Here is a 17,263-nt window from a genome sequence, read left to right as displayed (position 1 = left end):
TCTGTCTACACCTGTTGATGATTGAGCTAACGTTAACATACAATGTTGTTGCTCGGTAACTTCAGACTGTTATCTAAATATTTAAAATAAATTAGAAGATTCTAGCATGAAAACGAGCATTTTCTGTCAGCAATGTATGACAAGCAGACTCTGTGGAAACTGAATTTTATTCAAACATTAATGGTGAACATTTTCGACTTTATAAAATGATTCTCTCAAGTGTTGGTGATCGGCCACTATTAAACAATAAAGAAAGTAAGACATCTCTTTTAGAATCATACTTTAGTAGCCTACTATTCTTTTTAGCAGAATTTATCATTATAATCAACTTCATTATTTCCTGGATTTTGTATCACCATAGTCCCTAAATGTATGTAAATGCAGGAAATGGGATTCGAATCGAAAACCTTTTCCCACATTTTGCCCCCTCCCCCAATCCAGCAAAAATAAATAAATAAAAAAGGGGGGGGGGGTTTGATTTGAATATTTATATATAGTGATGCATAATAAATGCAATTTAATTAAACCGAAGGGCCACTGGGTGTGTGTCAAAAATGAACTTACTTATGAATTACGTTAAAATCTTTTTGGTTAGATACTTCCACTTTTAATTAAATAAGATTTTGACTAATCTAGAATTTCACATAAGCATAAATGCTCATAACATATTCCTGCTGGAGTCCCATTAAGGTTACATTTCCGCCTACCTCGTAGTGATGGTGAGCATGATAAAGCTAATTACGAATGAATGAATGAATGAATGAATGAATTTAAATGGGAAAACAGTGCCATCTACAGGCACCTCACTCACACAGAATTCCGTGTAACACCGGAAGCGAACCAGTGGAACCTGAAAAGGCGGAAACGTCACTACAGTAGAGGAAGGGAAGATGGATACACTAAATAAACTTAAACAGTTTGATGCTTATCCAAAGACTCTCGAAGATTTTAGAATCAAAACGTGTGGCGGAGCAACAGGTGGGTTTTGTTGAATGTGCATAAATAGAAACCCTGAAGGGTCAGACAGTGTAATCTGCTCCAAATCGCTAGGTTGTAGCTAGCTAAGTATCGTTATTGTCTGTTTGTTCTGATGGTTTCAGATTTTCTAACCCATATCTAGTACAGAAGTGACCCTACTGAATTCTACAAATCCAATGTCAAACCTCGAAATAATTGGTCGCTTCGGCAGTTCGTCAAAGTACTAATGTCAGGGAGAAGTTTTTATTGTAAGCCTAAAAGAATTGAAATAAAACTTAAAGGAAAACTTCAGGTTTTTTAAATACACATTCATTCATTCATTCATTCATTCATTCATTCATTTATTTATTTTGACAGTGACGATCATCAGTGGGCTTATTATGCTGATTCTGTTTGTCTCGGAGTTGCAGTATTACCTTACCAAGGAGGTGAGTATTTATTTTTGTGCAAATTTCAGGCACTAACTAGTGAAATCTTAAACAAAAGCTTAGGTTTGGTCTGTTTTGCATCCCAGGTAGCCAATTCTGTTTAAAATCTATAAAACATATTCTTAAAAACAAACATAGATAGATAAAGTACAGAGTTAAACGGTTTCCAATGAAACTAACCAAACAGATTGAAAGATTGATGTGTGAAAAAGGAACACGGAACTAACTGGAGCCTTGAACCTTCACTTAATAGCAGAACTAGAAGGAGCACTTTCAAGTGCCAACTGGTTCCACAGGTATGGAGCAGCGACTACAATGCTTCTGTCACCTTTCAGTTTGAGGTACATGAAAGTGGGACATGTAAGAGAACTTTACTGGCAGATCTATCAGAATTAGGGGCTTACAGCCAACAGAGAAGGTCTGTGATGTAAAATGGGGTCTGCCCATTAAGAGTCTTAAAAACAGCAGGAGCGAAAGGAAACATTACAGTTAATTATGTTACCATGTGGAAGAATGTACAAACAGAAGAAAATCGGCCCCAGGATGGACCCCTGAGGGACCCAATAGGTGACAGGAGCAGAAGAAAAAAAACTGGCCCATTGCAACTAAAAATGTCCTGTGTTTAAGATTTAAATCAGAGTAGCATCCAATTAACATCCAATTAAATCAAAACTTATTATTACCCGAGTCTACTGCAAGATACAGATGTGTTGTCACCTGTAACAAAGCCATTTTAGTGCTGTGAAAGGTTTTAAAACCTGATAGAAATGGTTCAGTATCTTAGTTGAATTCAAGGATGGTAACAATTATGACGATTATTTTCAAGGTTGTGGTAAGGCAGGATAACTGCATGTAGGCACAGTGCCAGAGGTTAAGCAATAATTAATAATAACTCTAATGTGGGCAAGTAAACAGCAATCTTAATGTTTTACATTTTCTCCATGAAAATGTAACATCATGAGAGATATGAGGATTCATAAATTTATAATGCTGAACAGAATTTTAGTTGTACCTTTTCAGAAATAAAGGTACCAAACTGTATTTTTCACATGCATCCTCCCGGGTAACACATTCCAGTCCTGACTTCATAATTCGACATGTAGACATGTTGCATGATTCTGATTTAGTGGGTAGCAGGATTACAGTATTACAGAAGTTCCAGGACAGTGTGTGTGTGTGAGGGGGAACAAATTAGATTAGAGTGTGTGCAATTTCCATCCCACACATAAATTAGTGTGTGTAAAACAACTTAAGATTTTGATTAGCAACTACAAGTTTGTGTGTGTAACTGGTTACACATACCACAAATATACACTGTTATTATATAACCTGAAGATTTGCATTAAAAACTCTTTTCATTACAGGTCCACCCTGAACTCTTTGTGGACACCTCAAGAGGAGACAAGCTAAAGATTAACATTGATTTCATATTTCCTCATATGCCATGTGCTTGTGAGTAAATGTTTTTCCCATGTCATCCTTGCCTTTTATAAGTGTACTATGAAGACTGTGTTTCTATATACATGGGCACATAACAATTATTTGAAATGTATTTATGCATTATGCATCTAATAGTATGTATGAGTTTCTCTAGTTCACGTCAGTCATGTCCCACAGATCTGAGCATTGATGCCATGGATGTAGCAGGAGAGCAGCAGCTGGATGTGGAGCACAACCTCTTCAAGCAGAGACTAGATAAGGATGGCAAATCGGTCAGCGCTGAGGCAGAGAAACATGGTTGGTATAATCCATTTGACTAATGGACATAAATGATATTTTTCAGTGAAAGTGAAATGGAGGTTAAGCATGGCTCATATAAAAACAAAATGATACTCTGTCCTCAGATTTGGGCCAAGATGAGGGTGATGTTTTTGATCCTAGTAAGCTGGATCCAGATCGCTGTGAGAGCTGCTATGGAGCAGAGACCGAGACTTTGAAGTAAGTATTTTTTTCCCTTACCTGAACTGGGGCCTGTTCTCTGTACATTCATTACTTAGTTTACTGGAGTGGATTGGATTAGATTGGTGATTTTACATCATTGTGAATTTATCTGTACTTTATGGTTGTTGCCAGACTTGTTCTTCTTGGGAGCCGGCTTATTACAAAATACTAAATAGATTTGCATTTCCTGAAGGCAATACACAGTGCTTGACAATCTCAGAAAGAAAGTTAAAAAAAAAAAAGAAAAGGTTGAAAATAAAGTTTGGGTTGTCGATAGTGCAATCTTTTTTTGACTTTCAAGGCAACTAGCAAAGTGGTATTTATATTTTTGTTTTTTGCAATCAGGGGTCATGGTGGATATTTGTTTTGGGGCTTTGGAGCAATTAGCATGCTGGGTGTTATTTATATATTCGGGTTTCAAGCAATTGGAGGTTACAGTGATGTTGACTTGAGGCAAATAGACTTATGGCAAATAGAGGGCATGGGTATATTTATTTTAGTTTGGGGCATTTAGCATTAAAGAGTATATTTATTTAGGTTTTGGGAGTATTCTTTGTTGCATTTCTTACATTTACATTTCTGGCATTTGGCAGATGCTTTTATCCAAGCGACGTACAAAAGTGCTTTGATGTCTCTATCAATGAATATATTAACACTGGTTCAGTAGGTCACAGACTTGGGATATCATCAGCCTAAAAACTGAGTTGTTGTTTTTTTTTTTGCTTCTGGAAGCAACATCAGCACAACAACTGTGCTTTGGGTACTCCATGCACTGGGTTTTCATGGTCGAACAGCTGCACTTGAGCCTAAGATCTTAATACACAATACCAAGCACCAGCTGGAATGTTGTAAAACATGCCAACTCTGGTCTCTGGAGCAGTGGAAATGTGTTCTGGCATCTGGCATTCTGATGAAACTGGATTTAGCAGCTGCCAAGAGAATGTACCCTACCGGAATGCATAGTGCTAGCAATAAAGTGTGATGGAAGAGTGATAGTGATCTGGGGCAGTTTGTCTTGTTTGTCTATGGTTTTGAAAATTGTGTCCAAGAAGCTCATATAAGAGTGATGATCAGGTCTCATATTTCCATCTGAATTACAAGTTTTAACTGATTTATAGTAAAAGACTACCATGTCCATAATACTACTGGCACTTCATCATACAGGGGTGAATGAAGTCCTGCTAAATCAGGATGTAGATATGAAATGGGGGGGGGGGACAAAGATGTCTCAGGAATTATTTGTGCATGTACATCCATTCAAACTCACAAATTTAAATTACAAATAATGTAATGACACTAAAAAATCTCTAGAGACTACTGGTCTTCTTACTGATATTTAGGTGCTGTAACACGTGTGATGATGTGCGTGAGGCATACCGTCGCCGTGGCTGGGCCTTTAAGACACCTGACACCATTGAGCAGTGTAAGAGAGAGGGCTTCAGTCAGAAGATGCAAGAGCAAAAGAACGAAGGTTGCCAGGTCTATGGCTTCCTTGAGGTCAATAAGGTAGCAAACATGCACTGAAAAAAACATGCATATTCATGACATATTCCCAATTAAATCAGTTTCCTTCATGAATACTTATACAACACATTGTTTATGCTGGGGCTGTAATCATCATCTTTCTTGGATAGTGTCTTAAAAAAAATTATTTCTTGCAATTTCTTGCTTTAGGTTGCTGGTAATTTCCACTTTGCCCCTGGAAAGAGTTTTCAGCAGTCTCATGTTCATGGTGAGTACTGATGCCAGTTTCCTTTGATGTCAGCCCAGATTTAGCCTTGGTTTATAGTAGCAGACTCAGATTTTTCAGTCTACAGGGTTTTTTTTTTTTAGATTTTCAGATTTTTTTATTTGTAGCAGAAAGTATAGAAATACAATCAATCATTTTTAATAAAATCTAGCTTATATTTTATAAATGTATGCATGTAATCAGCTCATTCCTAGGTTAACAGATTTTTTTTTTAGATTTTGTAGAGCATCCATTCATTTGTGTATGGTACTCTGTTTTGCTTGAGGTCAGAATGCATGTGCTTATAAATTCCACTGCCTCATGCCTCCTGTTTATTTGTTCTTTTTGTAGGGTGTTTTTACACCTATCTTGTTTTGTGAACCAAGCAAACTGTCTTTGTTGTTTAGTTCAGCTCATTTTGAGAGGTGTGAACAAACAGTTGAACCCTGTTGTACCACCAGGGGTGTTGGTCCTCATCCAAGTGAAACATTATTGAGTTCATCTCTGGTGGGAAAACTTTTTATAATGGTCCAGACTGAAAAACAAATGTGGACAGAACTGAGCCCTTATATAGTGTAATTAGTATCATTTACAACGTACACTGATCAGGCACAACATTATGACCACCTGCCTAATATCTTGTTGATTCCCCTTTGACTGCCAAACGCCATGACCTGTCGAGGCATGGACTACACTAGATCCCTGAAGGTGTGCTGTGGTATCTGGCACCAAGATGTTAGCAGCAGATTCTTTAAGTCATGAAAGTTGCGAGGTGGGGCCTCCATGGATCAGACTTTTTTGTCCAGCACATCCCACAGATGCTCGATTGGATTGAGATGGGGACTTTGAAGGCCCATTTTTGCTTTGTGGCACGGTGTATTATCCCGCTGAAAGAGGCCACAGCCATCAGGGAATACCGTTTCCATGAAAGGGTGTACATGGTCTGCAACAATTCTTAGGTAGGTGGTATGTGTCAAAGTAACATTCACATGGATGGCAGGACCCAAGGTTTCCCAGCAGAACATTACCCAAAGCATGACACTGGCTCTGCCGGCTTGCCTTCTTCCCATAGTGCATCCTGGTACCATTTGTTCCCTGGGTAAGCAACGCACAGGCACCCAGCCATTAACGTGATGTAAAAGAAAATGTAATTCATCAGACCAAGCCACCTTCTTTTTGGTCCGTGGTCCAGGGGTCAGCATGGGCACCCTGACTGGTCTGCGGCTATGCAGCCCCATACACAACAAACTGTGATGCACTGTGTATTCTGACACCTTTCTATCAGAACCAGCATTAACTTCTTCAGCAATAGTAGCTCGTCTGTTGGATCGGACCACATCTCACGCACATCAAACGGCCATGACCCTGTCGCCAGTTCACAACTGTTCCTTCCTTGGACCACTTTTGATAGATACTGACCACTGCAGACTGGGAACACCCCACAAAAGCTGCAGTTTTGGAGATGCTCTGATCCAGTCATCTAGCCATCACAATTTGGCCCTTGTCAAACTCGCTCAAATCCTTATGCTTGCCCATTTTTCCTGCTTCTAACACATCAACTTTGAGGACAAAATGTTCACTTGCTGCCTAATATATCCCACCCACTAACAGGTGCCATGAAGACGAGATCATCAGTTATTCACTTCACCTCTCACTGCTCATAATGTTATGCCTAATCAGTGTATATGCTTTTGTTAATAATGGTTGTACAAGCTGTCCCTTCTGAAAGTACAAGTAATGGTGCAACAGCTCAGATGTACACAACTGCAACAAAATCAGTATAGTACAACTGGCTAAATATATTATTTCCTGAGAGCTAAGGTTATTATCTATAACAGTTGCCCATGTTCATCTTCTACAGATGAGAGGTTTAGAGTGTGAAGTGTAAATGATCAGTAACCAGTACTTGTCAGATGTTCTGTGGACAGAGTCCATATTTCCTAAGGCTGTGTGAGCGGTAGATGTCTTTCCTGCGAGATACTTCGCAGCAATTCTGTATGTTAGATGCTACTAGCAGTAGAAGGTCGCTAGGAGCATGAAGTACATTTGTAGGGTGAATCTTTACTGTCACAACCAAGTCATCTGTAAATGTTATCATGGTGTTGGTGGCACATGCAGGAACACAGTTGTTTGAAAAGGGAGTAGAGGATGGGGCTCAATCTCACTGTCTGATGATAATCTGACAGGATGTTCAGGATCCAGGTGTGATGGGCTGATGCATTCTTTGGGGAGTTTGGAGGTGAACTTGCTGGGAATGACCGTGATCTTTAGTCCACATATCACACTATGTATCCTGTCTCTCCAAGTGAGCCAGGGCAGTATGAAGCACAAGAAAATGCCATCATCTGTGGATCTGTTAGCTTTTTAGTGAACTGGTGTGAGTGTAGTGGGGAATGGCTTTGATGTGAGAAAGGACTAGATACTGCTGCAGTGTTGCCAGGTTTAAAGGCATTATAGCTTTTAAAAGATTTTGTACCTCTTGGCTCATTCACAGTTTCTAATTTGGAAACATCATTTTTTTTCTTCCTTCATTGTGACTTTGTCCACACAGCTAGTTTGATGTAGACAATCACAGTGTCTATGTATTCCTCCAAGTCCACCTTTGAGCTCTGGGGAGCCTATAGTGCAAACAGGTTTTGTGGATAAGAGGGCTGTATACTGGTGTCAGGAAAAATGAAAGATCAGATTATCCCAGGTGGGAGCAAGGGAAGGTTCTGTATTAGTGTTCGGGAGCACAGCAACTTGCCCATCCTAGGATTTCAGTTTTTATTTCCTGATCTTTACATCTAGACATGTGTAACAACATGGTACCTTTTGTTAACAGACCACCCAAGGTTTAGATAAAATGTATAGGGACAGAGAATCTTAAAGTAAGTAACACTTAATATTTGGTTGCATATCCCTTCCTTGCAATAACTGCATCAGGCCAGCAACCCTCTGACATCAGCAAACTGTTGTATTCTTCTTTTATTTATTCAATTTTTCCCAGGCTTATACTGCAGCTTCTTTCAATTGTTTGTTTTATTTTTGGGGGGTTATTTTTATTCATGCATTTCACCTCCTGAAGAGGAAACCCCATGATCAGTTGTCTGATGACTGACTTGCTTATAACCACTTTTTCCCATGATAAAGTGCTATTGCATTGGGACTGTTTTTTGATTCATTGTCTTGCTTCATAATTTGCAAACAGAATGTTTCTGTAGACTTATGAATTCATGATGCTGCTACCATCATGAGTTAGTGAGTCATGCATGTCCAAGCCATGATACTAACTCTGATGATCTTGTATGTTTTCGATAATGAACAGATCCTCCCTTCAAGGAAGGTTCTCAAGTATATATCTTTGATATGATAACTATTAAATATAGACAATGAAAATGTTTATCTGGTAGGAAGAATATTCATGTATTTGAAGATTTCCCGTCATCAACCCAGTATGGAAATATTTTCCAGACAATTTTCCATTACATTTTCTATTTTTGAACACACAAATTGTGATATAATTCAAATGGAAAAGCAAAGTTAATTTCCAGTTGTATCTCCCATGTGTTTTGAGTTATGACTCTGCTATATATATCAAAAAAAAACAATAGCAATTACCCTGTCGTTACTTCACTTCTTCATCATTGCGTATGGAGCTTGTCAAAATTCAGATGGAATCGCAATTCCATTTGCATTTCTGATGCCTTGCTACATTTGTCTGTAAAATACTTCCATAAACCAGGACGTAGTGCATCTTTCATTTTGAGTGTAGATTAGTTTGATCTTTTCAATTGTTGTTCATTGCCATAGACATAAGAGATGCACCCCTTTTAAAAATAATTTTTAAGTAATTTATGGGACAAGGTATGTCCTTTTAGACACTTGTTTCCCCAAAGGACAAAAGCATTACCGTGACTCCTTTCTCTTCTTTCCGCAGTTCATGCTGTGGAAAGTAAGTCAATCTTTTACTTACATAGATGTATAGTCCCCTAAATACATTCATATATTGTATTTTAAAGTCTTTGGTTTCTCACTGTTTTATTATGCTTTGCTTCCATTCCAGAATTGTGACTTTGTTGACTAATCAGAATCAAGGAGTTACTTTGCACAACCAAACAACTTATAACATGTTTGCCAAAACTTTTTTTCCCTCCCCAGTTCATGATTTGCAGAGTTATGGACTGGATAATGTAAGCCTTGATTCTTGTTTTTATTTATTCTACACGGTCTGATACCATATCTCCTCAATATTTATTCCATTTGTGTAAGTAAATTTCATTTCTTAAATATCCATAGATCAACATGACCCATTTGATTAAACATCTCTCATTTGGAAAAGATTATCCTGGAATTGTCAACCCACTAGATGGAACTAATGTTGTAGCAACACAAGGTATGTAGCTTTTGTTAATAAGTTTACAAAACCAGCTTTCAGATCAAGGCTTTCATACTTCATGAAGTTAAAAATGAAGTACATATCCAATCAATTTCTATATAGCATTTAGTCTCTGTTAATTGTTTTTTTAGATTCACTTTCAGAATAACATCTGGATAAGATTTAGGCAGAAGCAGTTATACACAAACCACATCTCCCATTCCCTCATACACACACTGCAGCATATTGCAGCACAGCAGGTGAATGGGACCATGAAAGCAGGCTTTTCTCTACAGTATGAAAACCATTTCTCCCCTCTTTTAGCAAAGCAGATTAGAATGTAAAATGTACACTTTTCTTAAACAATGATTCATGTGGACAAAACTTTGCAACTGAAAATACTAACTAAAAGAGACTGCAAGCTGCTTAGAAATTGATTATAAGCTTCATTTTGAATTGTAAATTAAATTATGTTCAACAGTTAAGTTTATTATATTGCTTTTCTGGAAACCACAAAAGATCTCAGATGGTATGATACAAATTTAAAACAAAAACATTCAAATTCAGATTTGTGCCTTTAACTCTATAGTCAGAATTTTTGCTGAAATGACCAAATCACTATCACTACCAAATCACTATGACATCTGAGTGATAATAGAATTTGTCTGCATCATTTGGGTAAAAGTAAAGCTTCTAAGACATCGTCTGAGAACACGCAATCTAATACGTATGAAACCTTTTGTTTTAGTACAAGCCTAATTTTTCAATGGAAATCTTGTTTGTTTGGCAATCCCAGTTGAACAGAGGTCTGCAATAATGTGATCTTCAGAATCAATTCACTTTATAGCCAGCCTACTGGCTGTCTGTCAACCCTGAAATATCAAGTCATTTACATTATTACTAGCATGCCACTTTCCACTATTTGAAATGAAGGATTGCCATTTCAATCTTAACTTGGAGTAGAAACTGATGTCTTCTCTCCAAAAGCAATTATCACAACAGGACAAATTCCAAAGTTCTTGCATCTGTATGTCTTAGAGGTTTTTTAAATTACAATTTTATTAACAGTTTTATTAATACAATTTTATTAAACAGTTTTCTGACATTGTGAATATATGAAAAGAAGGAAGAGTCAAGTAAAGTGAACAGCATAGTCAGCAGCGAATGCCCATGCCAATGGCCATGAAGGTTCCAAATGTACCCCCACTTTGCATCATGGTCTTTCCCACTCCACTCATCAGCTCTCGACCTCTCATCCCAATTCTGTATAGAAACAGGAGTGTATTAAATTAGTACAATATAGAACAATAGAAAGGAGTCTGCATGTTGTCATACTGAACAAAACAACAACAATATTATCTTTCTAGTTGCAGCAAGTATAATCCGTACATAAGTTGCCCCCCACCCCCAAATTTTTCCCTCTAATTCAGTCAGCCAGCTAATTTCCATCCTCAGGTTAAGTCTCCCCAACCATTTGACAACTGCCCACCAGGGAAGCTATCTTGTGCTTTGTCCAAGAGATGTAAAGCCAGTTAACTGCATCTTTTCAACCAGCTGCTCGTACATTGCCTTGTAACACACCTGGAGGAAATCACTATGCACCCACTTCACATGCGTGAGTTCACAGGTGTGAATGATTGGCTAGTGTCACTGTGATTGACAGGGAGAGCGAGCAAACCATACCCTCATTCCCTCCCTCCCTGACATGACAGTCAGTTTTGCTCTCAGATAGCTGTGGCATCATCAGGATATAAACTCGCAATCTCCCTGGAGTTATATATTATAAAGATGTTTCAGCACTAACAAATAAATATAGATGTTGCTCACTATGACAGTATTACTGCACCTGTGGTTTAAGGCACACTGAAAAGTTTCATGTCCAGGCCAATAAATACATTGAGTTCATTCTAAATAAAATTCTGTATTGTATTTTTTTTTTAACACTGTAAAGGTTCAAGAGCATGAATACATGTGAGGCATTCATTGTATTTAATTATTTCACAGATAATGTGGCCCCTTGCCTAAAATGAGTGTTAGACCCCTGTACCAGACAGACCATGATTTGTTGTATCCTTGGGAAGTTTGGAGCCACTACATTAAACTCTTTACCGAAGTGGAGAGCTCACCTTAGGCAGGAGAACGTTCCAAACATGGCACCAGCCGCCATTCCGACTGCAAAGCCCATCATGAAGCCCATTTTGACTCTGTCAAAACAGCTTGGCTGTGCCTGTCCATACGGTCCTACAGCTACAGGCATCTGTACTCTGGGTGGATCTAAATGAAAACACGTACCTGTTTAGATGCTGCTTTACTAGAAACCTAAAACTTTATTTAATCAGTGGATTAACATTATTCCATGACGAACCATGACATTGAATCGTATTGTATGTTCTCATAGCCTATTTTTTAAACTCTAGTATCAAGGAACTTTAATTTTAGCTGAAGACATAAGCAAGGTTTAGATACGAGCTGCTGTTTCCGATAGCTAGGTGCTATGTAGGTAACCGGAGTAGTTTATACAGATTGTTTCAGACAGCGTTAAGAAACTAATCCAGTTTTGCTTGCAGGCATTTAATAATTAAGAGCAGCTAGCTAGCAACAATGCTAAGGTGTCACCCATGTCTGGCTTTACAACCTTTAAAAATACAAATAGAAACCTAGCGTTGCAGAATATAGAAAATCCGAATTATTTATACCTTTCCCAAGTAACTGACCGAGTATTTCCCAGAATCGTTTTAACCTTGTTTCGAGGTTTGTAGTCTGTTCAGCTGCGTGTTGTCTCAGTTGTCGATTTAGAAAGACACCTTTACGTAACAGGAAATAGCAGAGGAGAAAAGAGGAGAGAGTAAACGCATAGCGCCCTCTTCAGGCAGAGCCTAGACTGCAGCGGTGTTTTTCTGAACCTTTTTCATTATTTTCCCTATTATTTTCCAGCGTCAATGATGTACCAGTACTTCGTGAAAATAGTACCAACAGTTTACGTTAAAGGAGACGGAGAGGTGAGTTTCCTACAAGTGAAAGCAAACTGAAGTTAAATTATTCGGTAAAGTACAGATACTGTACCGAACGTACAAATCCTATTGGGAAGTTCGTTTTTACGAGTTGGGAAGTCGTAATTACGACGTCAGCTGTGTTCAGTTCACTTTCATCGGCGCAAGATGATGAAAAAAAAGCAATGTTTTACCTTTACTTCTAGAAAATTAACAATAATCACTTGTAAACTTTATCATTACATATTATATCGTAAATTTACATTGCTATCGTATTCTTTGCAGCCAACTGACTTGTTTTATTGTAAATTACAAACCAGAAAAGAGACAAATTTACCTTACAGACGTAGCGTCCTCTGATTGCACTGTTTTCTTACAGACACGCCCCCAACTCGGAGCTTAAAGAGTTTCCCACTCGTAATTACGACTTTGTGGTGGCGTTTATGTGCTTTCAACTCGTAAATACGATCATTCTTAAGTGAATTGAATGCACCAATGCAGGAGACTGTAGCCCTGATTCTGTCTCCACAGTTAAGACATCAGACGGCGGCTGCAAGCTGAGCCATTGTAGATACACTATATTGCCAAAAGTATTCGCTCACCTGCCTTGACTCGCATATGAACTTAAGTGACATCCCATTCCTAATCCATAGGGTTCAATATAGACGTCGGCTATACCAGCTTCAACTCTTCTGGGAAGGCTGTCCACAAGGTTTAGGAGTGTGTTTATGGGAATTTTTGACCATTCTTCCAGAAGCGCATTTGTGAGGTCACACACTGATGTTGGACGAGAAGGCCTGGCTCTCAGTCTCCGCTCTAATTCATCCCAAAGGTGTTCTATCGGGCTGAGGTCAGGACTCTGTGCAGGCCAGTCAGGTTCATCCATGTCTTTATGGACCTTGCTTTGTGCACTGGTGCACAGTCATGTTGGAAGAGGAAGGGGCCAGCTCCAAACTGTTCCCACAAAGTTGGGAGCATGGAATTGTCCAAAATGTCTTGGTATGCTGAAGCATTCAGAGTTCCTTTCATTGGAACTAAGGGGCCAAGCCCAGCTCCTGAAAAACAACCCCACACCATAATCCCCCCTCCACCAAACTTTACACTTGGCACAATGCAGTCAGACAAGTACCGTTCTCCTGGCAACCGCCAGACCGCCAAACCCAGACTCGTCCATCAGATTGCCACATGGAGAAGCGCGATTCGTCACTCCAGAGAACGCGTCCCCACTGCTCTAGAGTCCAGTGGCGGCGTGCTTTACACCACTGCATCCGATGCTTTGCATTGCACTTGGTGATGTATGGCTTGGATGCAGCTGCTCGGCCATGGAAACCCATTCCATGAAGCTCTCTGCGCACTGTTCTTGAGCTAATCTGAAGGCCACATGAAGTTTGGAGGTCTGTAGCGATTGACTCTGCAGAAAGTTGGCGACCTCTTCGCACAATGCGCCTCAGCATCCGCTGACCCCGCTCCGTCAGTTTACGTGGCCTACCACTTAATGGCTGAGTTGCTGTCGTTCCCAAACACTTCCATGTTCTTATAATACAGCTGACAGTTGACTGTGGAATATTTAGGAGCGAGGAAATTTCACGACTGGATTTGTTGCACAGGTGGCATCCTATCACAGTTCCACGCTGGAATTCACTGAGCTCCTGAGAGCGACCCATTCACAAATTCACTCTTTCACAAATGTTTTTGTAAAAACAGTCTGCATGCCTAGGTGCTTGATTTTATACACCTGTGGCCATGGAAGTGATTGGAACACATGATTCTGATTATTTGGATGGGTGAGCGAATACTTTTGGCAATATAGTGTATGTTAGTTCCTAATATCTGCAGTTCGAAATAAGTTAAATGTATTTGCTGTTTTTAATACACACTGCACTCTCTATATGAGGGTGTTCAGAGTATCATTAACTTTCAATATTATTATTTATTCCCACCCTACTCTAAGGATGCATACTATTACCACATATTATACCACTTATATATCTGCATTATTGTTGATCACTCATTCACGTCCTTTCAGTAACTGCTTTATGCTGATACTGTGTACCCAGAATTCTGGGTGTAATGAGGGAATACACCCCAGATGGGATGCCAGTACACTGCAGTGCAATTATAAATTATATTCAAGTTTTTCAGAGGAGGGGGGTGTCCCATAGAACCCACATGGACATAAACATTCCCAGAAACTCAGCACAGCCAGTGACCTTAGCCTAGGATCATACCTGCTGTGCCGCTACCACCCCACCTATTATTATGATGATGATTATTACATTTATTTATTTTATTTTAATTTTTTTCCTCCTCCTCACAAAATATAGTAATAAGATAGGGACATTTTTGCTAGATGTGTGCTTTGGGATACAGCTCTGGATCATCCTGTAATGAGGGTTTTAGAGGGTGTTAATGAACGTAGTACTTTGCTAAAATCAAAATATTATTCAACATAAATTCCAATGCAGGAGGCCTTTGGCTAAAAAAAGAAACCACACAGATGTTAGTAATGTGTCCAGCCGAACAGGAAATTGTAGGTCAGTAGTATGTACCGAACAGTGGATTGATTCTATGTCTAAATGGTTTCTGTTATCTTAGGTGGTGAAAACAAACCAATTTTCAGTGACCAGACACGAGAAAGTAGCCAATGGGCTGATTGGGGATCAGGGTCTGCCTGGTGTATTTGTGCTGTATGAGCTCTCGCCTATGATGGTCAAATTCACAGAGAAGCAGCGGTACGTTTTCACAGAACACATATGCTCATGGGAATACTGTATGGCTGAATCTTTAATTTTTTATTTCAGGGTTCACTGTTGTGTTGCAGAACATAGTTTTAAGTTTATTTGACCATATGTCATTTTCACATTTAATTATGCAAATTTCAATTATAATAATTAATGATAATCACCCAAAGAGACAAAACAATAACAGAGACTAGTGTAAACATGGAATTTAAATAAGCATATACACAAGAGCACTCTGACTGACTGTTGTTTGTCCTCCCAGGTCATTCACTCACTTCCTAACTGGAGTATGTGCTATTATAGGTGGCGTTTTCACAGGTAGGTTTTCACACATTACTGCTTCACGTAACATTTATGCCATAACTGTAAATTAAATTATTCCTCTTCTCTTCTTCTAGTTGCTGGACTCATCGATTCTTTAATATACCATTCAGCAAGAGCCATACAGAAGAAGATTGAGTTGGGAAAAGCTTCATAGTTAGGTCTCTGAACCTGTTATGAACAATTGTGACCCCTTTATTTGTTGAAAGAGAGAATGTCTAGCTTTTTGTGTGTGTGTATTTGGCCATAAAGAACACTTCGTTGACACATGGCCTTTCCATTGGATACACACGGATACCTCACAAAGCCTTTCACTTTGAGGAAGAAACCAACTAAATGGACTTCACAAGTCACTGGACACCATGAGGCATACGTGAATAAAACAAAGAATTGTACATTAAATTGAAAAAATACTTTTAGTAGAGCAAGTTTTGCTAGTTCAATTAGCTATCATCCCTGAAGGCAGTCCAGAGCTATTGTTTACCTCACATGGATTTAATGATATAATTTTACTAAGCCATCATCCTCACACACACCTGCATGTGCAAGACCTTTCTCTTCTTCTCGCTCTGTTAATGTAGTATCTAACAGATACTCTTACTTCATCTCTCTCTCTCTCCATCAATGCCACACACACTCTTTATCCATCTACCAGTAGCACCCCCGTCTGTCTGTCTGTCTATATTTTAGAATTTGCTTGGAGAACCGTGGGCTTTACTTGATGTTAAACCAGACTTGTTTCATAAAAGAGGTGATGAACTACACTTGATCACATAATCGCACAAAAAGTGGTTAAAATGTTAATTGATTTATTTCCTGCAATTGTTTTAACATACCCATTTTAAAAGTGGTTTCTGTGGTCTATTGTCTTTGAACCTCTTACCTTCCTAACTAGCTTGTTTACTATGAGGACTGAAAGTAACGATAAAGATAATTCAAATTTATTTGATTAAGAATCTCCTGTGTGAAGAAAAAAATTCCATGTAAGAAGAGAGTTGGTTAAAATTCATCTGAAAAAATGTTAACCATTTGATTTAACAAAAATCAGTGGTAATGTAATAAAACAGTGCTGATTTTATTAAACACAAGTAGTGATTGAGGTTTGTTGTTCAGAATGAATCAGACCCATCATTCTAGACTACCATTATCGTACAGGGTGATTAGGTATAAGGGTCATTATATCCAGTATTCTCTGATAAAAGGAGAGGTAGTGAATTAAAATAAGCGTAGGATTATTTTATATTTATGTTTGTGTTTTAATTTACATCAACATAAAATGTCTTCAGTAATCACAATGCCACGTTAAAATACAGGACATATTGTACTTGTTCCATATTACGGCTGTTTTGCAGTAAGAAATATTAACCACAGGGGGGTGCTATATACACTGATTTAATAGAAAGCCAGATCAGCCCAACACCACATCAGATTCCACTTCTATCAGCCAAGAACAGAAAGCTGAGGCTGCAGTGAGAACAGCCTCAAAAATCAGACGGTCAAAAACTTGAAAAACTTAGTCTGGTCTGATGAATCGCAGTTTCTGCTGAGGGGCACAGGTGGTAGGGTCAGAGTTTGCTGCCAACAATATAGTCCAGCCTGGTGGAGGTGGCACACTTTGGGCCCATTAACACTAACCAATCATTGCTGGAATGTGACCATTTGTGAGTATTTTTGCTAACCATGTGCATCTCTTTATGACTAAAATTATCCATTTTCTATCTTCTATTCCAGCCTGATATTGCACCATATCACAAAGCAAAAATAATCTCAAGCTGGTT

The 17,263-nt window shown here is 38.7% G+C and overlaps 2 protein-coding genes across 6 annotated transcripts; one reads left to right on the top strand and one right to left on the bottom strand.

The window, feature by feature from the left end:
* The first annotated feature begins 825 nt into the window (after positions 1 to 825).
* On the top strand, positions 826 to 16,214 carry ergic3 (ERGIC and golgi 3). Of its 2 annotated transcripts, XM_058403129.1 has the most exons (14): positions 826 to 978; positions 1,336 to 1,406; positions 2,771 to 2,858; positions 3,024 to 3,143; positions 3,251 to 3,344; positions 4,688 to 4,853; positions 5,022 to 5,079; positions 8,996 to 9,010; positions 9,217 to 9,248; positions 9,355 to 9,451; positions 12,368 to 12,432; positions 15,019 to 15,155; positions 15,427 to 15,482; positions 15,563 to 16,214. In XM_058403129.1, exons 1-14 carry the CDS (start codon positions 891 to 893, stop codon positions 15,640 to 15,642), a joined length of 1,167 nt encoding a protein of 388 aa, XP_058259112.1. In that variant the 5' UTR covers positions 826 to 890; the 3' UTR covers positions 15,643 to 16,214. The 2 variants fall into 2 exon arrangements, with proteins under 2 accessions (XP_058259112.1, XP_058259113.1); XM_058403130.1 differs by lacking the exon at positions 8,996 to 9,010.
* romo1 (reactive oxygen species modulator 1) lies at positions 10,460 to 12,789 on the bottom strand. Of its 4 annotated transcripts, none has more exons than XM_058403134.1 (3): positions 12,761 to 12,789; positions 11,560 to 11,707; positions 10,460 to 10,696 (listed from the first exon to the last, which is right to left on the bottom strand). In XM_058403134.1, exons 2-3 carry the CDS (start codon positions 11,688 to 11,690, stop codon positions 10,588 to 10,590), a joined length of 240 nt encoding a protein of 79 aa, XP_058259117.1. In that variant the 5' UTR covers positions 11,691 to 11,707; positions 12,761 to 12,789; the 3' UTR covers positions 10,460 to 10,587. The 4 variants fall into 4 exon arrangements, with proteins under 4 accessions (XP_058259117.1, XP_058259115.1, XP_058259114.1 ...); XM_058403132.1 differs by lacking the exon at positions 12,761 to 12,789 and adding an exon at positions 12,148 to 12,288; XM_058403131.1 differs by lacking the exon at positions 12,761 to 12,789 and adding an exon at positions 12,130 to 12,280.
* Positions 16,215 to 17,263: the final 1,049 nt, after the last annotated feature.

Source organism: Hemibagrus wyckioides, linkage group LG11, assembly GCF_019097595.1.
Source record: "Hemibagrus wyckioides isolate EC202008001 linkage group LG11, SWU_Hwy_1.0, whole genome shotgun sequence".
NCBI lineage: Eukaryota > Metazoa > Chordata > Actinopteri > Siluriformes > Bagridae > Hemibagrus > Hemibagrus wyckioides.
Note: the sequence above shows the minus strand (reverse complement) of the source record. Positions and strands in the feature narration are given on the sequence as shown.